The sequence below is a fragment of the Bradysia coprophila genome (assembly GCF_014529535.1).
Source record: "Bradysia coprophila strain Holo2 chromosome X unlocalized genomic scaffold, BU_Bcop_v1 contig_416, whole genome shotgun sequence".
In the NCBI taxonomy this organism is placed as follows: Eukaryota; Metazoa; Arthropoda; class Insecta; order Diptera; family Sciaridae; genus Bradysia; species Bradysia coprophila.
In genome coordinates, this window is record NW_023503334.1 from 825,379 (window position 1) to 848,283 (window position 22,905).

Genomic DNA, 22,905 nt, shown 5'->3' on the forward strand with positions numbered 1-22,905 from the left:
GATGATGGCGTCATTGATGAAAACAGCACGGTGCAATTGCGGTGATAAGTCTCTCTCTCGGTGAGCAATATAAGTATTGTTCAATTTATTTTTCGCGTACAGCAAGCTGTAATTAATTTCTTAATCGAGGATCTGTAATGTGTGTTAATCGGAAGTCCGTCTGCGTGAGATAGTTGATTTTTTTTATGTGGAAATCTAATCTTATTTGTGACTATTGAAAGTTGTGAAATAGTTTTTGCAACGATAATAGGTGCAGTAGAAATTAGGTGCATAAGGTAAGTTTCCGGAATAAAATAACAAAAAAAATGATGCCCTTTTGAGTCATCTTTTTGATCTGTTCAAGAAATTTGATGTGATATTTTTTTTGTAAGTTTTCAATAATACGGATACAGATCACTGGCTGGTTTGATGTTAACAAAGAAAGAATTAATAGAAATAAAACATAAAAATCTTAAGATCTCAACGTTTTCAGGTCCTAGACAAAAATAAATCTTGTTCAACTGGTAGGACCATACTCCCTTTCTAAACCATCTCAAACTGTTAAAAGTGACTCAAGAATATATAAACAGTAAGGCAATTTTCCATTAAAAATCAGTCAATTTGAAACTTCGGAACATTTAATCGGTTGTTCATTCAATGTGAAGTAGTTAAAACTGTAAATCAGAAAAGTCATACGCAAAATCTCAATTTGAATTTAAAAGTGACAAATTCTGATCCGGATATAGGGAGATAAAGATAATTTATTTTAACAAGACGATAAACATCAAAATGATAAGTGTATTCGATTTTCGTATGAGGCATGCCTGAATGATCCTGGAAATGTACAGCGCACACTTTTTGATGTCGCATTAGAAATACTCAGCTGAGAGCTTTTTTAAAGGCTCAAAGTCAACTTGAAAATTTTTGTATGAAAAGTCATGGTCGGGACACGTGACAGAGCTACCCAGCCCGAATGAAGATCTCGATCACTAAACATACTAGTGCCATTTTGCAACGAATTTTTAGGAAAAGAACTCAACTGCAATAGAACCCAATCTGTGTATTCCAAATGCAAAGTTAAAATCCTATTCGCCATAGTCAATGGAGGAACACACGGCCTCGTTTTCTTCTATGGATAATTTTCTAAAATAAATGAGTCATTACGAAGTAGTGGAAATGAAATTTTTGCTGCCCATTCAAATTGTATCATTTACATAAGCATCTGATGTGACACAGGAATTGAAGTAACATAAGAAATTGTCTGTAACAGCCCTCACGTTGATGTCAAAATTCCACATGAAAAATTACCGCATTGGTCAATATAACAATCACAATGCTCTATGGTAATTAACTCTAACAGCAGATGTTGGGGGTCATCCACAAATGACGATGATGATGAATTTTCGTCGCCGTTTCTGACCCCCATTCTCCAAATATCATTTGAAGGTAACATAAGACGTCGCATTTTCAACGAGACCCCTACCCCTAAACACGCACGTTATTAATGAATAACCTCTTGTACAACATATATGTGTTTGCTTGGATTTAAAGAAAAAGAGATGTTGCAAAACCCACTGAATGCGGCAGTTCAAACAAGGCATAACAATATCATACAATAAACACATGAGTGATCACAAAATTTCGCGTATATATCAAATCAATGGTCATGAAAGCGCAACGAGTATGTATAATATATAACGTACAAAACAATTGAATGGCTATTTCGTATTATTGTAGTTATACGATGATAGTTTCGTTGGCTAAAATGCGAATCGGTTTTATTTGACCACCATATTCATCCGTATTACTCATAACCAACTACTTAACATCATTATTATGTAATTTCGACTGTATGGTATTCGATGCATAACAACAACATTTTTACAACATTGCATGGCAGGTAGAGTATGAGAAGGTAACGTCGTATCTTTGGTTTTTCTCAAGACCGATAAGAAGGTAAGAACTTACGTCAATTGGGTTTTCTGTGGAAATGTTTTAGTAACAATAACGGAGATGTATAACCGCATGGGCTTAAAAGGTAATAGGATTTGGCAACAGAAATTAGAGCGAACTGAAAGATTATTTTTTGGAATAAAAAATGCCACGGCGCCAAATGTATCATAAAATTCGGAAGACATTTCAATATAACGACATCGGCTAAAGCTAATATCCCCCGAGGTCGAACATGAAAAATATTTTCGATTAATTTTAGAAGCTCTGCTTTTTGTTATATTGTGATGAAGAGGGTATGTGGAGATCGTATTTAGTACTTGAAATTGAATTGAATTGTATCTATAGAAATTGTTGTACCGGTCATTTGAACTTTAAATTTGCTGTTTTACCTGAAGTAAATCCACAAGTCTTGTGGGCCGAAGGGTTGAAATAGTTATTTACATAACAAGGGAGAAAAAGTTGAAAAGTGGAGTTTTCGTGTGAATTTTGTTGATCCGAGACGAAGCCGAGGTCAATAAACACACAAAAACGAGACTTTTCAACTTTTATACCGAGTTATGTAATGGTTACATATAATAAGCCACTTTCGACCCTAGGGAAAACATATCGAATTTTCAGAAAATTCGATGCAACAATCGTAAACTGCAAAAACCAGCTATCTCTTGAAAATCTACTAGTTTGAATTTAAAGAAGTATCTATCACTTGCACAGACGGTAAAATGTTAGATGCCTATAATAAATGGCATAAAATGTTGTATGCAGCTCGATGCACAATACTTTATTAGGCTCTAGATGTGTAATTATTATGACACGAGGCCGTAGGCACAAATAACTATTTTAATCCACGAATCATTGCTAGTTATTAATGTTTAAATTGTTCTGTGGTTTCTAGCCATTGATTTTTTACGTTGTTTTTTGGTGTGACTTAAAACAATGTTCGTCGAGCTAAATTGAGATAGTGTAACTTAAGTCCTTGTACGATTTGGCGTCACGAGACGATTGATGGTCATCATAAAAAAATCTTTCTAAATAAGTAAAAGCCCATTACGACCGTGGTTGCAAATTTTTATTTTGAAGAGTCACTAGTCAAAATAAAAATTTGCAACCACGTACTTACTGCACTCTACGTGATTAGGCGTGCACGTAAAAATTCCTAACATTTCTCTTGCTTACATATTTACAAACCACACAATACATTACCGTTCATTTAGATTTGGCATTCAATTTTTACCACTTTTGACCCGTTCATCTGAATTGTGCAACACTTCAAATGATTCATCCACCAGACTAAGAAAATAAGGAAGCGTAAATTTTGATTTTATCTTGATTTATTTTCGTTGTAGTTTTGTGTTACATTTTGATGTGAAACATATTTTTTGCTAATGTTTGTTATTGACTAAAAAAAACCACAAACCTGCAAAATTGGTATGCATACAGTCGCCATCAAATTGGAGAATGTTAAAATTAACGAGTAAAGAATCACAAATTAAATCTAAGAATGGTTACATGAGATCCTTGAACGAACATTTCATGGAATTTTTCATTACAACTTACGTCGAAATATCCATTTTTGAAGAAGCAGTTTTACTGTTGTAAACATACACTTTTGATCCGGCCTACCGTTTTACTCAAAGATTCAAATTAATAGGGCTGTTACTCAAACATTTAAGGAGAGATAGAGAGAGCAAGATGGATGCAAATTTTCTTATTGCAACACTTACGGCTGCTTACCTTTATCAAGATTTATACAGAAGTAGCTATAATTTAACTGTCGATATCTAAAGTCTTAAATTAAATGTTTAGCCGGACAGGTGTTTACCTCATCATTTATTCTTAGAGCATCTCCATCCAACCTAACAAATTTTTGACCATTCATTGATTGAACTAGATTTTTATAAACCTGATTCATAGGATTTTCTCCTACTGTTCATCTGTTGAAGTGTAATAATCTAAAGAAAAATCATCTGCTATCGATAACGACTATGAATAAACGACAAGCTCCGACCAATGCGGTTTTATATTAGCAAAAACATGTTTAAAAAAATAAAGTAATCGTTATTTGTGTACATGTTTTGGACGATTGATTTTAGGCTTACAAGCAAAAGTGCCTTAATATATAATATTTGAAATCAATCTCTTGAAAATGTGTGGATGAAATGAAAAGTAATAGATTCGATGGTAAAATTAATGGTATGCTTGGTATGCTTGGTATGCTTGCTGACTGTCAAATGTTTAAAGACCTGTTTCAATTCACGTCGACCCTAATCGGAATTCAACCCGTCTGAACTAAGATTTCAGGGTCAACTCGAACTTAACCGGAACCTGAACTTTTACTTTCGGATTTGATCCAAACACATGCCATGAACCTGAAGTTGACCTAATCCAACCTGAAAATTTCTGAAAGAGAACGTTCAGATGCAGGTTAAGTTCGGGTCAAACCTGAAATCTTAGTTCAGGTTCCGAATATTGGGGAAAGGAAAACAAGACTTATTGAGGGCTTTCTTTTGAACGAATCTAAGAAAAAATACTGAGTGAAATTTTAGTGATTGAACAGCAATTGCTACAAAAGACTAGTACTTTACTTGTGGTAAAAATGGGTTAGTAGTGATGACGGTGATGTGATGGATGGAAATGGATCAGTAATGTATACGTATAGGCATGGATAAGAATTAAATAGGTGAATACGTGAACTTTTCACATTTTCAATATTTAATTTTGAATTTTGCTTCAAAATTCGTAGCTAGTTTAATACATTTACCTTATTACGCATACATTGCACATTCATGGAAAAAGTTATTTCGAATAACTTAAAAAGACCATTTCTAATCGTTTTACAGAACTACATAAAGGACAAGGAAAATCGAACTACGGAGTAGAATAAGAAAAAAAAATCTAAATTAATTTTGCTTTCGTCAAATGTTTTGTTGTGTATTATTTTTCAGTCAACAAATAATGTTACAAGGTGGATTCGTTTTCTCTTTTCATTTTTTATTTCTTCTTTGAATTTATTTATCTTTCAATTTATCTCATTTGTTTGTTCATTTTTTTGTCCTGCATTGCATTTTCAATAAACCTATTGGAAAACTGTTATTTTATTCTACATAATTACTATCTACTTATGTCAAAGAGATATTAAAAATATTTTTTTTATTTCTTCTGTTTTCATTTATTTTTTTGTTTTGTTTTTATTTTTAAATTTTATATTTAGACAGAATTTTATCCTTCTTTTACCTATAATATAATACAAAATCGATCTTTCTTTTATCATTTTAAATGTCTCTCTTTATCGTCTTCATAATATTTTGTTTAAGCTTTTTTGCACATTTAACTTCTTTTTTTTGGAATATCATTTAGTAATGGTGTTGTCGTAAAGATAAATATTTATAATTTTAATTTTGTTACTTGATTTTCATTATTGTTATTTATGCAATCAAGTTATAAATGTTTTCACTCAATACCGCTGGACGAGTTTGACATAACACATTATGTACCTTAAAAACTTATCGCCGAATTGCATACAACAATTTTCTCAACAAATGCAATTCGTTCGGCGGCCGCATCTAGCCGCTAGAAACATATTTATCACTCTATCGCAGAAATAACTACTTCAATTTCGGTCACTCTTTATACACAAAAATAAATGAAATAAATGAATGAATGGATTTTACCAGTGAGCACTTAAATGATGAGTTGAAACTAGTGATTTTCGTTAGTTAAAGGAGATAAAATATTGAATACTTGAATTTTACTGACAAGTCTATGGAAAAAAATGATTCTGCGATAAAAATGGACTCAAAGTGGACTAAAAAAGAATCATTTTCGGACCATTGTTTGTTTTTAATCTAAATAGTAAATTTTGTCAAATAAAGGCCATAACCGATTGCACTACTGTATGTCTGTAACATCATCTCAGAGTTTGTGTACGCCTCTGTGGGCTTTTGAAAAATCTTGAGGCGAGCTAAACCATTGAAAATGAATATCGTGGATTGGCTCTCTCGACAGCTTTTCTGACCTATAGTCACGGAGTAACTGATGATGGACCTATTAAATATAGCTTCAATAATCTTACTTCAAATTAGATGAACTGTGGTATCTATTTAACGATGAGCAAGTAACGCACTTCCAGAAAAGTAATGAAAATAGCTTTAAAAAAAATAGTGATATTTACGACCACCATATACCCTATATGGAAAGAAGGCTTTCGAAAAAAAATGTCATGAATCGTTATTGAAATTTTTTATTTATGATTTTTGTTAGTACAAGCAAAGTTTGCCCTTGCAATCTTTTATTTAAATTCAAATGGATGATTATTATGTTGCCGCGAATTTTTATAAAACTTTTTTTTTCAATAAGGCATATCTTTAGGGAAAATATTTTACTTTTATTTATAAAAAAAATGAAACCCACGGAAATATTGCGAATCTTTCTTTCTTTCGAATCTAAGCTTTTGTTGCTGTTATTACCCTTTTCACGGGTTTCTCTCATTTCGTATGTCATTTCAATCGGCAAATGAAATCAGAGAAATGAAGTATAGTAGTAACAGCAGCTTAGGTATGAAATTGACAGTATTTACGTGTGCAAAACAGTACAAAAATAATTAATGTCACAAACATTCACTTATGCCGTCTTTTTCCAAATTTCGTGTTTCTGTTAATTCTCTCATTTCTCTATATTATATTCGTTATCACTCGGTTGTATAATGTAGATGTGTAGATTGTCACTCGAGACCGTGGGCTGAGTGTGACAATACACATCGTGTGCCTAAAAAAGCATTTATCATCGAGTTGTATACAACGTTTTTCGCAATAAAGACAAAGGAAACTGCTACTTTTCGTCACTTGTTGCGAAAATAACTATTTCCTAAAGCATTCTAAAATGCTTTTTTAGCGAATGAGAGTATTTTTTGGATAATTATGTAAAATACCCTTTTCGATACTTATACGAAATCTAAAACAAGAACGATAATGGCACTATGAGATAAGACGTTTATTTCAATTAAAAATTTGCAGATCATTGAGACAACATAAATTTATGAAATAGTTTAAAAGTTTTAAATTTAATCGCTTGAAATTCTCGCAAAAATAACATTTCCTGGAACATAAGATGGGAGCTGTTTTTTCTTTATCTCCAATGAAAAATGACTTTGACTTTCAAGAAAAGTTTCAAGCGATTTAAGTTTCAGTTTTGTGACGTCGCTTACCTCCACTATACATCACAAGGTGAAAGGAAAAAAGGAAAATCAAAATGCCATATACAACGAATTAGTCTATATAAACAAATTAACCTGTAACAGTCGACAAACATAACATTAGTGGATAGCAAATTTGTTAATCTCATTTAAGCGTTTTTATAGATTGACAAAATAAAAGAGGCATTACACGTGAGTCGGAATGATAATAAATTACACGATTTAAAAGCACCAAACTTGTTACTTCATTGGATTAACACAATTTTTGTTGTATGAGACCAATGTGTCGAGGAATATGCAGTGAAATATTATGTTAGGTACGTTGACCTAAAAAGTATGTCCATCTGCTACCTACTGATAACATTATGCCAAGGATGGTTTAAATTAAATCAATATTCCTGTTTACAGTTCACTGACTCAGTGAAATTTCAGCATGAAATCGCTTCAGCTGTTGTTCAGCTGATCCACACATACAATCAAAACGCGTTTATACGTTCTTATACGGTTTTACCACTACAACGCGCTTGCGTGTATCACTATCAGCTTCAGCCGTATAAACAAGTATAAACGGTTTCAGAGTTCCCAAGGCTTAGGAAGGCTCCTAAAATTAGGAATTTTAGGAAATTTTAAAGGCAATTTTAGGAGTATTTTAGGAGATTTGGAAGGTAATTTTAGGAGAATTTTAGGAGAATTTTAGGAGAATTTTAGGAGGAATTTTTTAAAATGTGGGAAAGGTTGTATAAGTAATTTCCGGAGGAATTTTTGCTCTGTTTCTCTGTTTCTCATACACTTCGTAAAATACTAAAAATGTTTAAGAAAATTGACAAAAAGTTATTTTTTTTTGTCAAAACATATTTTTCCTTATGTAGTTTAATAATTGAAACTTTTATGATTTCCTCTTTTCTGACGCCAGTCTCGACTAGCCAGCAACTGATCCTTTATCAGGTTTTTCTTGTCGACTGCGCCTTTCGAATTAACAAGATTCACCATAATTTTGTTTCCATCATTTATCAGCTCTTGTGCACTAAAAAAAATTTTCTACTGGATCTGGAGAGATTTCTCGATATCGGAAAGTTTTTCTGAACTCGATTTTTTTTGTGAAGATGCTTCGCTAAATCCACGTTCAGGATCGGTGGCGGGACATTTCCACACCGTCAATATCGTCAGGAACGATATTATCGTTTTTTTGGACGATAGTATCGTCTCAAAATCGATATTATCGTTTTTTAGACGATACTATCGTCCAAAAAAACGATATTATCGCCCAAAAAATTTTCATCCAGGACGATAATATCGTCTAAATTGAAAAATTCTAAAATATTGTCTGGACGATAGTATCGTTTTCTTGACGATATTATCGTTCAAAAAACGATATTATCGTTTTCTGGATGATATTACCGTTCTAGAAAATCTAATGGATATTTTCGTTTTCTGTACGATAATATCGTCCAAAACGATAATATCGTCCTGGGCGATATTATCGTTTTCTTAAACGATAATATCGTCCGGGACGATACTATCGTTTAAAAAAACGATAATATCGCCCAGGGCAATATTATCGTTTAGTTTTGGGTGGTAATTGTCAGAGGAAATCACCTACACATCAGTGTTTAAAAAAGGCGTTTAGTTCGTCCCTAAATAATTCATCTTTTTACGTAATGAATACCAACTTTGATTGTACATAAAAAGAGTTTTAACACGCCGAGCGATCCGGCATCGTCTCATAATTAGTCTGTGTAATTTTTCTATATAAAATTTAAATTTACGGAACCAAATGAACCAATTTTAATATATATTTGCCGTCTATAAAAAGGTGTTTATCTACAAGATTTTGTGTTTCGTCTTCAACAACCATCCAGAACGATAATATCGCCCAGGACGATATTATCGTCTAGAATTTTTATTTTAAATAAATAAAAAACGCTATTATCGTCTCAAATTTAAAAAAATAAATTAATTAAAAACGATATTATCGTTCTGAACGATACTATCGTCCAGAACGATATTATCGTCCCAAAAATTATCGCCCAGGACGATAATATCGTCCAAAATAACGATAAATTTGTTCAGAAAAAGAAAATAACGATAATATCGTCCAGCTGATAATATCGTTCCTGACGATATTGACCGTGTAGTTATGTCGCCTCATCTCAGGATCGCTATTTGCATGACTCAAAGAAAGGAGTGTTTTCGCAAGTTGAGTCAGGTTCATACAGAAGTTCAAATTCATTGCCGCATAATTTTGCTGTTTTTACCGTTTTTAGTTTTTCAGTATTATTAAAAAATTTCTTCGAGAGTGTGAGCTCATTTTAGGAATTGTAGGAGTTTTAGAAGATTTTAGGAGATTTTAGGAGGATTCGGTACATTTTATGAATTTTAGGAGGAGTGGGAACTCTGCGGTTTTGATTGTATGTGTTAATCAGCTGAAAAACATCTGAAGCAATTTCATACTGAAATTTCACTGCCTCTGACTGTAGGGACTGTAGGGAATTCTCTGCTCTTTGCACACATTTACAAAGAATCATATTATTGCACACATTGCGTATTTACAGTTGATCCACTAAAAGTGTGTAAAGTGAACTTCCTAAGGTTGTATGTTGTAATGCATCGAATATCCAAACTTGTGAAATTTATAAGATGGTGAAACACCTTTCTCCGAAATCCTTTACTCCTCCATTCATACATGAATGTACGTCGTTAGTTCAACGGAGACCAATAAAGTAGGCTAGCTATGTGCACAGTTAAGGTGATAAATAATTACAGTTCACAGAGACTATGCAAGGTTTTGAATAAATCTAAGATATTTGACGCATCAGTGTCAAGCGGATGGTGTATTTCGGAGAGCACAATAAACAGTTTGGGCTTCACAATTTCGAGTTTTTGTTAAAGATCGGAACAGGTGAGGTCAACCTGATTGACGTGAACCTGATTTGATAAATTCTGACCTGACCTGAAATGCCTGGAAACCTGAAACCTGGGTCAGGTCATCCTCACATAGTCTTTTGACTGCGGTCGACCTCTTCCGAGCCTTAGTTTTTGTGTGACTTGTTAGCGGAGTATTTCTTGGGTTTTGGACGTTTCTTTATCTACAGTCTCAGAGTTATAACAACAACAAGGGACAACTTCAAACAAATTAATTTCAGTTCTCTCTATTCATTTCACATGAGTCCGTATGTATGTTGTGCAAATTGTCCGTTTTTATAATTCTCAATCTGTAGGTATTATTAATAGATAGCATATATTTTTGTCGTTTTTTTGAGCTTTGTTGAATAAATGAGATCTTTTTTTCGGAATAGCTCAGTTAGCTAACTGAGCTATTCCGAAAAAAAGATCTCAGATAGCATATAGCAAAACGGGATGATTAATTTTTGCAGTACAGTTTAGGAACAAAACGCAACTATGAACCATAATACGGAATGAGAATAACAACACCAACAGCAACAACAAAAGAGAAAAAGGCGTGGAATAGAGAAACGAAAAGCAGTAAAAACAAAAAAAAATGTTCGACAAAATGTAAATTTTAAATTGGAATATTTATAATAAAAAAAAGAATTTTTACAATTTAATTAATTTTATGAATTAAATGTAAAAATTATTCTATAAAATAACTATCTTCGCCTATCTAAAACCTATGAAACGTCGTATCACATCTTTAATAAAAAAAATGATGATGATGATATCTTACACAATAATAATGTAGAGCTCAAAGAAAATGGGAGTCAAAATTACTTTAGTTTTTCTTTTATTTTTTAGCTGAGTATTGATTCTGTGTTTCCATTTTTATTTAATTTATTTTCTTTTTTTATTTTGTTTTTCTTCATAATTTATATAATTCATTTTTAAAATTAATTTACATATTTACACATTTGTTTTACTGACTGTCCCACCATCTCCATTTTTGTGTGCTTCTTCAGTTTTTTTTTATGTCTCAACAAAAAAAAAGCGTTTTCTCATATCGCAAGTTTCCATTACACACTACACTTTCACTTTATTGGTGATTCATTTTTTCCTTGGACATGTCAAAGCATTTCGAAGCATTATCTCATTTAGTAAAATAAAAAAATAAAAAATCAGAATTTAGAATTTAAAATGAAAGCAAAATAAAATGATCAAGTCTGACCAGACTCAATCATTTTATTTTGCTTTTACCTTAGACAGAAATTATTTATGGGAAACATTTTTCCTGTATTTTTCCAAATTTTCTTATATTTTTTCAGAAATTTTTCCAAAAATAGATTTTGGTGAAAATCAGAAAATTTTAGAGAACTTAAGAAGATATGGGAAAATGCTTTCCCAAAAATTGGCCCCTGGCCTTGAGAATCTTGAGAATAATAATAATCGCAATGTCCAACCAATTCTGGTTATAGACGGATTTTACTGATTCCGCTAGCTTCAACTAGTGAAAAGTGAACAAGGTAACCACGATACATCTTGAGGATCGTGCAATAATGATGTACACATTCAGAGCCACAGATGGATCGACATACTTAGATAGAAACATGGTTGTTATTATTGAAAGTACGTGAACTGTGGAGAGTGATCAAGGTATCCGGAAAATAGAGTTAATTCATTATTGCATGATCCTGATCCGTGATAGCCTCTTTCGTAACTAAAAAAACAAAATTGCGATTGTCCTATCAAGGGTTAAAACAGCAAATCCTAAGTTACAAGTTAGGAATAAATCTATTAATGCACTGCTTGGATCGCACAGTGCACTACTGAAATAATAATATATGTGGAAAGCGCTATAGTGCCTATAGGCATTGGATGTGGAATAAACATTGTCACATTTCAGCACCAGCTGTGGAAAAGAACATCTCATTTCAGTACTAGTGCTGAAAAATACTCCATTTCCAACTAGACACATGTCAAGTAACAAAATAACAAAAACCTTATTCAGAGTCTACAAATACTGAAACTAAATAATACTTCGAGAAGCTGTGATGCTGAAGAAATAAAAATCACCAAAAGAACGTGAATCTGTCAAATGCACATCATCGTTTTATTTTAAAAATTATTTTTATGCACTTTGTTTACGACTAGTAAAAATTCAAATTTTCTTATTCACCAAAATAATGACTAATTAATGTCGGGATGTTGTCGCTGTCGAGGGATGTAACTTTCAAGGAGTGCGGTCAGATCTTCAGATATTTAGATTAACATAAAAATTCTGCCGCCCCTTGACAAATTTGGATTGTCCGTGGCTAAAATGGTCGAGAAAATGGTGAAGTTTGTGATTCCTTGCGGAGTTAATCCACCTATCGACCTATCCCAGTCCAAATGTTTTATATTATTATTTTTTCTATGACTCTCGCTCCTGTTACATCCCCGGTAATAGCGACAACGTAGAACCATAATATTCGAAAAATTAATCGAAACAAAAATGACAGGCGGTTTGGAATATTTGTTTTTTGCTTTTGTTTGTTATATACGACCTAATGCGTCTGGTATGTCAAAAAAACCTCCAGCAATATTGCATCAAAATATCGGATCAACTACAATTTCATCTGGTCTTAGCTTAGTTCATTTAGCTGGTATACAAACAGGGATACACAAAAATATTCTACTCATTTATGCTTATGACAGCCGTGTTCATGTTCATGTTTGCATATCACCGTCAATACTCCAGCGGTTGAGTGGTACATGGTACAATCAATATGTATGTAAGCGGTTAGTGTAGGTTATAATATATGACGTAGTGTGCTGTCATTACAGTGTACTGACCGCTCAATGGACTTTTGCACGTAGTACGAAAATTGTAATATTTGAACAGGTCAGGGTCCAATGGGGTTAGTATTCGGAATTACAATTCTCAAAAATATGTATTATTCAAAGAAATTGTTGGGTGGGGGGGAGTTAAATGTCATAAAGAATTTTGCATAGTTCTTAGTACTTTAAAATGTGGCGAGGAAAGGGAAACCGTGATCATCGGCCCTTTTGAGAAAAGCATAAAAAAATCAGAAATTTTTACAGCACTCAAAATCTCCATAAATGCATAACTAGAACAGCGGCTTTCTCTTCAGTTAATATCTATTGTATTGTTTAGTACGATCTATCTAGATATATTTATCGGTTGGCAGTTGCTGTTTCTAGTTATGATTCCTAATTTGGGACTGTAAAATCAAAAATATTTCTGACTTTTATAGGAAACTATGACGTTTCTCCAATGACAAATGATCTGAATAGCAGTGGATATTTTGGGCGAATGCACACCAGTCGCAGTGATACTATTACATAGCTTGTTTTATTTTTGACTGATATATTTATCTTACGTTATACATGTTCTACCGACTGACATTGAATTTACACGGCGAGTTACTATTCTATAAGAAAAATATTTAGTTTTTCTTTTTCAATATTATTTCCATTAAAAAAAATGTCTTCAAGTATTTTAAAAAAAATAGTTTCCATTTTTGCACATCATTCAAATTCTCAATCATTTGAATCCGATAAAAAACCAATTATCACCTACAGACCGCTCAATGAAAATATGAGATATGAAATAGCTCTTCTTCTCTTAGTCTTATGAACATCATCTTTTTTGTTGCTACACTACTCTTATTTATCTCTCTCTCTCATTTTCTCTCTCAAATACAAATTTATTAATTAAAAAAAAGACAAAGAAAACTTTAAGTTTCTTTCCGGCGCTCTGTCGTCTTTTATCTGCACTGACTCACATTGTAAAATAGCACATCATTTTCAATTCATTTTTTAGTCACTCTCAACCAACTCAATCTCGCAGTTTTTTTTTAGCATTCATCATTCCCAATTTTATCATAAAAATATATATATAACAGTTCTCTCTCTAGTGTTGTTTTTCTCTTTCTTTCTTCTTCTTCCTGCTTTCTCATCTCATTTTGTTTATGCTTAATGTCTAGTTGACTTAATTTTAAAATGTTGTTTTTTCTTTCTTTCTTCTATGTTCTGTTCTCAGTTTAAATACCTACGTGCAATTATTTAAATTTTTGAAACGTTTTTTCTTTCTTTCTTTTGTCTTATATACAACTATCCGGATGTTGGCTTTGTTTTCGCTTTGCCTTAGGCTCTTTTGGAAGGTCTATCGACGGTCGTCTGGGATTGCCTAATGTCACTAATGAACTAGCAACAGCCAAACCGGCCGCTTGTCCGGGAGGTGAATGTTGTAGGCCACCTAAAATTTAATATTTTTTTAAATGTCGAACTTTTTCAGAAACGCCTAGTCAACTCTTATCGACAACGACGGAAAAAGTAAGTGATGAATTACTACAGGGGACGTCAGTGAACCGTAGACATGCATTTGTTTCATCTGTTTTTCAGCTGATCCAATGATACAAACAAAACTACGTGTTTATTCGAATGAAATAGTTATAAAACCGTAGGAAAGCTTTTATCGTATGTGTAGAGAAATAGCTGAAGCAAATTCTTGTTTAAGTCTCACTAACGTAATTTAACTTAGCTGTTAGTCATTTGGCTTTAATAACTTCATTATAACACCAATATTGATTTTCATTTTCAAACTGCAAGTCGCAGAAAAAAATGTTTCCTGTATCGTGTAAGTGTGAGGATTTGGCATAGGTTTTAAACAGTGGCCTTACGAGAGACTGATATGCACGCTGGTATATTAGGCCGAATGTGACATGATTTGAAGTTAGCGTCAATTTTAGGTTCAACCTGACAGGTCAACTTCAACCTGACAGGTTGACCTGCATATTATTCAGTGAATAGAATTACGCTTCAATACGCTCACGCTGCTGTAGCACCGATCATGTACAACGGAAACCTAAATATAATTCTTTCCAAATACGGTGCCTGATGATTGATTACAAATATGATTCTAAGGTGAACTGTAAACAATTACCTGTAGGCAGCCGGACTAGAAGTGATAAAACTGCAGCTCTATTGCCGTTGCAGGGTTCTAATGCTATTGGGCTTGGTGAGTCCTGGAAATTAGATTATTTTTATAAAGCAAAATTCAAAAAAAAGTTTTCGTTTCCGAAGTAACGGATTTGGTTTGTTTTTTACGAAATTCAGTTTCCCTGAATCAGGGCTTATTATTGAGAGTTCTTATTCTTAAAATTCTGTTCCGACAAATTCCGAAATTTTGTTTTCGGAACTTTTCCGTAACCTTTTCAGAATTTTGCGGAATTTTTTTTTTTTTTGAATTTTCTGAATTAAAATTCCCAATCATAAGCCCTTGTATTAATGCACATTGCACAAAACCTATGCGAATACAGTTCAACTAAAATCTTATTGCTATGTGCAGTTTTTTGCTACTAACTGGTCCACAAACACACGTTGCTTATATAGTAAACAAAGTAAAAACGAACTACACTCAGTGTCTGTGCTACGTTGTCTACAATGTGCGCATGTAAAACGACTCTATATAGTACCGCACTATACAAAGATTGGAAGCACTGGCTATGCATCAGCTGATGAGTTCAACCGAGGCAAAACACTGAACGTTTCATGTCGGGCACTGAATGACATGTCGGGCAAATGAATTTTAAATTTTGTTATCGCAAAATGTCGACGACCGAGCATATTTAGTCATTGAAATCGGTTAAGATTTGTTCACTGTATCCTCTTCACAGACGGACAAACGGGTGTACCATGTACTAGATTCCGACGATTTGCCCTGACTTTTAATAATTGTTAATGTGTCAGTGTTCATCATACCTTTTTTCGTTTCTTTTGAACATTTGCAATGTTTTCTACGGCAGAAGATATTTCCAGCATTTCGCGACTTTCAATATCGACCAATACCTGCAAGCGAATCGTTTTTTGTGTTTTTAAATAAAAATGTTGCATTAGCAGTCACATATGATTGTGTACCTGTGAGAATGGTCTCGAGGCCATTTGCTCCATTTCAACAAATAACCTCTGGCGCCGTCGAAACATATCATATTTTTGCTTTATTTTCCATAAGATAGCCGCCATCATCAACAGTAACAGAAAGCAGCTGAAATTTTGCCATAATTAAAATTGATCGAAAAACAAACTTTGCATTCGCGGCTTGACTTACGTGGAAAATGTGATGAAAAATTGCTGTAAATTCAACTTGGGATATTGAGAAAATGCGATCTGTATCCAAAGCGGCGGCTGGAAATCGTATACGTAAACGTAGAACGTGGTCAGCGTTACGTTGTCTTCAATGCCAAAATGGTGTTCCGTTTTCGAAAATCGGTATCGAAACGTTGAACAATTTACATTACTAAATAACGGTTTTTCCGGTCCGCCAGCCATCCTCATCGTAACATTCATTTTAGAGGCCACACTGCACACGATGCTAAAATCAGCGTCAATATCGGACTTAATTGGCGAATTTCGAAAGTTAATTTGGGTAAAATGTCGATCCTCTTTCTTCGACAAATTGAACGTAAATTGGTAGTCGATGGTGAGATCATAGTAGCATGATCCCTTGCTCGGATCACCGTGATAATGATTCGTCGCATCGCATTTCTCACAATGATCGCCGGCCAGACCCTTTGTACTGCAATAACATTTTGCTGTTTCATGGTGACAATGTGTTGCCTGGCCGTTGCATTCACACTTTTGGCATATTCCGCCATTGACTGCATTACCCCAGTAGCCAGTCTTGCATCGTTCACAGTTCTGGCCTGTCGTTAAATTAGCGCATGGTTGACGACACGTCTTATCATCGTCACACGTACTGTGTCCATTGCATTGACAACTGGGACAATGCGTAAAATGCCACCGATGGACTGGACATTCCATCTCTTCTTGGGGACCACTGTGAACATCAACATAATTTGCTTTAATGTTACATAGCTGAGACAAGAAAAATTACGAACCTGTCTCCGCCTGGAAGGCATTTCCCCAGACCAGTTCGCGAACCGTCATCACACCAGCCGCAAGCTGGATCGTCTCGGCACTGTGCACATGACTTGTAAAATCCACATTGAGATTTGCCGGACGTGGCTACCCTACACTTTGTTGTCAGTGTTGTCCATTCACGACACTGACCATATGGAAAACTGGATGTGTACGCGTTTTTGTCCACACACCGTTGCTCATTTTGACACCAAATGCATTCCTCCGTTGTGCAATTACTGCACGATGTCAGAGAAGAGCAAGAGGGTGGACACGGAAGTGGTTCTTCAACCGTTCTATTACCCACTAATCTGCATTTACTTTGTTCATAGTCCCAATAGCACTGGGAATTAGATATACATGCGTGACATGCATGTAATTGAGCACAAATTGGTCCGCTATCTTCTTGACACTTGTCTAGTGTCGTAATCGGATAAGCTGGAATTGAAACACCATCCAGATGAACGTCTCGACATTTGTCTTTGGAGCAAATGCCTGCACCACAAAATGTGCATCCGAAAGATGTGGAAATGCAACTCTGACAGTCCAACAGATCACCGCACCGTGAAGCATCGAGCAGCAACTGCTGTGTCATAACCAGGCGACTCTCTTTCGGACAAAGTTGGTAGATGTCCTGGTCTCTAACTTTTAGTATACTTTTGTCAATATCACCGACAGCAACACATTTGGACTTTTGAATGTCCCAGACGCATTTTAATCCAGGACGTGTTGATAGACATTGTTCGGATTTATGTAAGGAAATACAATTTCCCGGAGTGTATTTTAGCATGTCGGACACCATTTGGCCATCGAACCCACCGTAAATGAACAGTGATCGATTGAACATTTCTGCACTGTGTCCGAAACGAGCTAGGTCGGTTCGGAGATCGTTCGGCATTTGCTGAATGTGCCACGAGTCACAGATCACGTCGTATAGAAGTAGCTCTTTGCTGTAGCATTTGGCACCAAAACTGTGGGACGTATCGTTGTGTGTATTGCCACCGAAGACCATCATCAGTCCATGAGATATAAAATTTGCTGTATGCAAAAATCGTCCAGTTTCTGCTGCAGTCAATAATAACCATGTCTTTGTTTTCGGCTCGTAACTGTACAGATGGCTGCTTATCAATTGGTTACTTTCACTTTCGGACACAATCCCGCCGTAAACATAAATTTTTTCCGTCAAATAATCATAACTTGCACTGTGACCGTAACCGCCCTTAACCGGAAATCCAAACGTATCGGCAATTTTCCATTCTCTCGTGCCAAATGTGTACTCTTGAACCGTATTCAAATAGCCGAACTGTGGTGAATGGCCAAAAATGACGACCATGTACTGGTAGTGAGCTTTAGTTGTCGGATCATAGCCAGGCACTAAGGTTGCTGTGTGCCCCGCCGATTTCAGTGGACCACACATAATCCATGTCGCATTACAGGGTTCTGATTTCACCACAATATTCTCCCACAATTTTGCACTGACATCAAATGCCCACAGTTCGTCGCAAACGCCTTTCGTTCCGACCACACCTCCGTACATGAAAATCTTATCGCCATACATGACGGTCGACGCTCCGTACCGTGGATCCGGTATTATTGATCCGGAAGTGTGAACGGTCTCCCAAACGTTGCCATTGAAGTCGTACGTGGTCAACAGTTCCCCTTGACCGTAACTTTCACCAGCAATTATGTAAAGTGTGTCGGCCCAGACGGCTGAACCGTGCGACGCACTTCCACGGACGGGTGATGCGAATTCGGGCGAAATTGTTGTCCAATAACCCAGCGATGCGATCTGAGTACAATCACTGCCAGCAAAGCCAGGATTGCAAGAGCATCTGGAAATTTGATTTAAGGAAATTAATTTTTGTTTTCATGAAACGAAATTAACAGAAAAATTAAGTTTTGAGCAGTCCAGGAGTGATCTTAAAAATCAATAGAAGACTGTCGGTCAGCAGCACTAACATTTCTAGCGTTTCGTCTTCATCCAGGAGAATTCAACACAAATCACTGTCACGTAAACGTTCTGAATATTACCTGTGAGCCTGCGGATCGCAAATCCCTTGATTCAACGAATACGAGCAATTGTTCAGACATTTTGGCACATGGCACGCTGCACCCATGTAATCGCCATCGCACGTACACGTTCCATCAAGGCAAACGCCGTGATTCGAACAGTTGACCGACGAATCGATTGTTGGACAGCCGTTTATTTTGTATGAAATATTAAAGCCGGACATATTGTATGCATCGTCGCTGAAAAAGTGCAACAGCACCGATCCGGAATGGGCCACAACCTCTGGAACACGTCGAATGGAGAAATTCTTGCGATACATAAGTCCACTGAAATGGGAATGACACAAAAATTTAATCAAATAAACAAACAATATGGCAGTCAAGTCAGCCGTGTAATAATTACGAACTACGATAAGATTTATGCAATTTTGATTAAAAAGAAAAAAAGAAATTCGCAAAAATGCAATCAAGATGTGCCACAGTTAGATTGCCACTCAATAATTTTACGCAACAATTTGAACTTGACTGTGAAACGAGCGAGAACCAGTACAATTTTGTCAATGTTGTGCAAACACACAATACAACACCTATCACACCAGACATCACATTGTACAGTAAATTACAATGAAATGTTCTGTTGTTGTTGTTGGGTCGGATTAAAAACAAAATATTAATTGATAAGACGAAAAAAGAAACCGAAGGACAACATAGTGACACTCACCTGAAGACGGCTAATAATGGAGACTCGACACTATCTCCGTCGAACACATAAAGATGATCCCACCCACATTCCGTTGCAAATTCTTCCAGATGAAGGCGAATACTTGGTTTCTTTTGTTCACGTGAGGTCAAACCATACAGATTGTGATCTCTTGCATCGATCAGCCAACTGCACTTAACGCCAACAGAGTAGTTGCCAATACCGTCGTGAATATTGCCTTCCAAGTCAGTTAATCTGTGCAGGGAAACGAGAAATGTACACTGTCCCACCTATGTTTTTCATGCCAAAACAACCAGACAAGTCGTAGACTAACGGATGCTGGCTAGTCCGAATTGTTCGTCGGATAAAGTAAATTGAAAAATAACCAGAATTACCTGACTTTTCCTCCGCAAAACTGGCATTCATTACCCTGCCAACCATCCGCACAAACACAAGTCCCGTTTCCACAAACTCCTCCATTCATACAGTCTTTTATATCAGAACACTTTCCACTAACGATTGTACAAAAATACGAGAGTGCTATTATTGTGTAGCAAATGATTGGCCAATATCGAATGATGCATTTCCGACGATATTTTGACGTGAATTTAAACATTTTGGAACAACTCCTTTAGCATCTTAAAACCATTTTTTTTTTTTCGTATTGTATCTTCGTATTTCAGCCAAATCCTTGGTATGACACTTCAAATGGTACAGAAATTTTTTTGTTTTGCTATGTTGGTCTTATTGAAAGTACTGTTTTTGCTGTTGTTACCAGCAGTTGTAGCGCTTTTCAAAGTGATCGGTATTTATATCGTAACATATTCAAATGTCGTATTGACAGGCAAAATAGTACATTGAATGACAAGGGGCGAAAGTAAAAAAATGCAGCCCTGTGCGAAAGTTGCTGCCCGCGCCGAAGGCAAGGGCTGCATCGTACGGGCTGCATTTTTTTACTTTCGCCGCGAGTCGTTCATACTAATTTTTTTTATACCAACATCGAAAGTTGATACTTACAGCAAATTTTGTCGACAAAATTTGTAAACAAGGGGCGAAAGTTAATACTTTCTCCCCTCAAAATACGGTATGCATTTTTTTACTTTCGCCCCTCATATCAACTTTCGATGTTGGTATAAAAAAAAATCCATATCGATAAACAAGAGCCATAATATCGATTTTTCAATGGGATGTGCCTTCCTATCAGCCAGTAGTCCCTAAAATTGATATCATTTGATCCAAGGTGCTTTCAATTATTTACTATGGGGATTGTGGGTGACCCTAATTGAGCCAAATGCAGAGATTGAAACAGCTGAGCATGTACACTGCCACTTCCCAGCGTTTATATAAGCCCTAATGGAGTCCCTCAAAGCCTACAGCTCGGTCATCGAATGTATATTTTTAAGAAGAGAAACTGAATCGACCTGAACCTGGTTAGATTTAAACAAGTCAGGTTAATGTTTGAAGCTACTCATAGGGATTCATCAATAATGTAACTCTTTTTCAGTGCTGTTATCAAAATGCATGCTGCGAAGCTATGAAACTATGGTCTATCAGAGTTAAGTATGGTTTACACTTAACAGAGAGTACTCCGTGAGAGAGCTAGCTGTCAAGTAAACAAAGCAAAATTTGAAAAAGTTCAATTTTGACTATCACACTGAGTACTTTTTTGGTAAGTGAAAATCAAGCCTTATTTAAGACTCTGATGACAGCACTAATGTCCGTCGACATGCATTCGTAATCGCAAGTCCATGTTTCGTGGATAGTGATGTAGGGCGGGTCGAAACAGGGTACTGTCAACTTCTGGAACACCTGTTTTTTACATGAAAATAATCTACACGCCGACTTCGAAAGTAGTCACTCAGATTTTCCAAAAACTATCTTTGTAGTATCACTATCCATAAATAAAATCGAAGACGTTTATGACCTTTCTCAATTTTTATTGCTTGGTTTTTTGTATCGCTGGGTTTTGGTGACAAATAATTGCTTATCCTTGTATCGCTTGCTTCCACCCAATAATGAAACATTACTCAGTTCAGCAGGCACAGTGTTACTAATTTATTGTTGTATTCGGTTCATTGACGAACCATAATCATGGCTAGAAAAAAATTACCTGGAAGCAGAGGAAAACAGTTTTGTTTTACAAAAATGTCTTTGCTAGAACTTGCAATTATACTACGAAGAAGAATTGATGCACATCCTTACTTTTTTTTGAAATATATGGCATGTTCTTTTGTAACATTTTCGTGCATGGTATTTTTTCAATGCAAAATAAAGATATTTTAAACATTGGAAATGATTTAAAAACTGTTTCTAAATGATAAATAAAGATGAATCTTCATATTCAGACCAAAAAATAATAAAGTGTTATGAAAAATCTGCCAAGTACACCCAAATCAAGCGTCGTTCCGAACGTTTCTAAAGTGAGAAAAGTTGTATGCAGTCATCGACGGCAAAGGTGTTTTCTTATAGTTTCACAATAAAATTTTAACCATTACTTCATTTAAAAATAACAAGAAGGGCAAAACTTCATTTTAATCACGTTTTAAGTTAAATTTGATTGTGAAATAATTATAAAATAATTAAAAATGTCACCGTTCCGAACGTTTCATTAGTAAAAAAATCTAAAATGTCATACCGATAGGCAGAAAGTTTTCGAACCAAACGCTACTAAAGTTAAATTGGTTACATCAAATTGGTATCCAAATAGCACTTTGTGCGCTATTTTACATTGAAAACAAAAGATTAATGACGCCAAATACCGGTAGAAACCAAAAATCCGCTACAAATTTCTGTAAAATACCGGTAACAAAAAAAAATGTGCTACGAATGTATATTTTTAACACTAGTACTACTGTCCCTATGTGTGTTAGTACAAATTGTGAATTCTCACTGAGCGTGGAAACTGCCATATGGACATTTCAAAAACTAAACAAGAAATCAGTTTATCTGCAGCATTATTTTTCGTCCCAACCTAACAATGAACTCAAAATGAACATATTGATGTACATAATGTATGTAGCACCTGTAATGTCATTATTTGAATGTGATGTAAAATGAAATTACATTGTTACCAACAGTACGAAATGAAAAACGTTTTCATCAAAATATGCTAGTGAATATGTCCCAATGAAAAAAAAGAACGAACGAATTTAACCCAGTGAATATATTGACGAGTTTTGGCTGCAAGTGGTAAAAGAGTAGTAAGGCGGTTGCAAACACAGGTACCATGATTTCTTATTCGCTCGACCTTTTTGTTGTCCTTATT

General features: G+C 35.1%; 1 protein-coding gene across 1 annotated transcript; it reads right to left on the reverse strand.

The window, feature by feature from the left end:
* Positions 1 to 13,916: 13,916 nt before the first annotated feature.
* Positions 13,917 to 20,355, reverse strand: LOC119069939 (attractin-like protein 1). Its single transcript, XM_037174163.1, has 9 exons — positions 20,036 to 20,355; positions 19,662 to 19,895; positions 18,962 to 19,267; positions 16,912 to 18,762; positions 16,122 to 16,850; positions 15,932 to 16,058; positions 15,776 to 15,862; positions 14,958 to 15,039; positions 13,917 to 14,270 (listed from the first exon to the last, which is right to left on the reverse strand). Exons 1-9 carry the CDS (start codon positions 20,254 to 20,256, stop codon positions 14,116 to 14,118), a joined length of 3,792 nt encoding a protein of 1,263 aa, XP_037030058.1. The 5' UTR covers positions 20,257 to 20,355; the 3' UTR covers positions 13,917 to 14,115.
* Between the last annotated feature and the right edge of the window lie 2,550 nt (positions 20,356 to 22,905).

Bases quoted from the DNA above. Each gene is read 5' to 3' on its own strand.
- LOC119069939 (XM_037174163.1), bottom strand. From the start codon at position 20,256: ATGTTTAAATTCACGTCAAAATATCGTCGGAAATGCATCATTCGATAT. The intron at 19,896-20,035 runs GTAATTCTGGTT...TTCCCTGCACAG, and splicing joins TTTTGCGGAGGAAAAGTCAG to ATTAACTGACTTGGAAGGCA. The intron at 19,268-19,661 runs GTGAGTGTCACT...TTCCCATTTCAG, and splicing joins CCATTATTAGCCGTCTTCAG to TGGACTTATGTATCGCAAGA.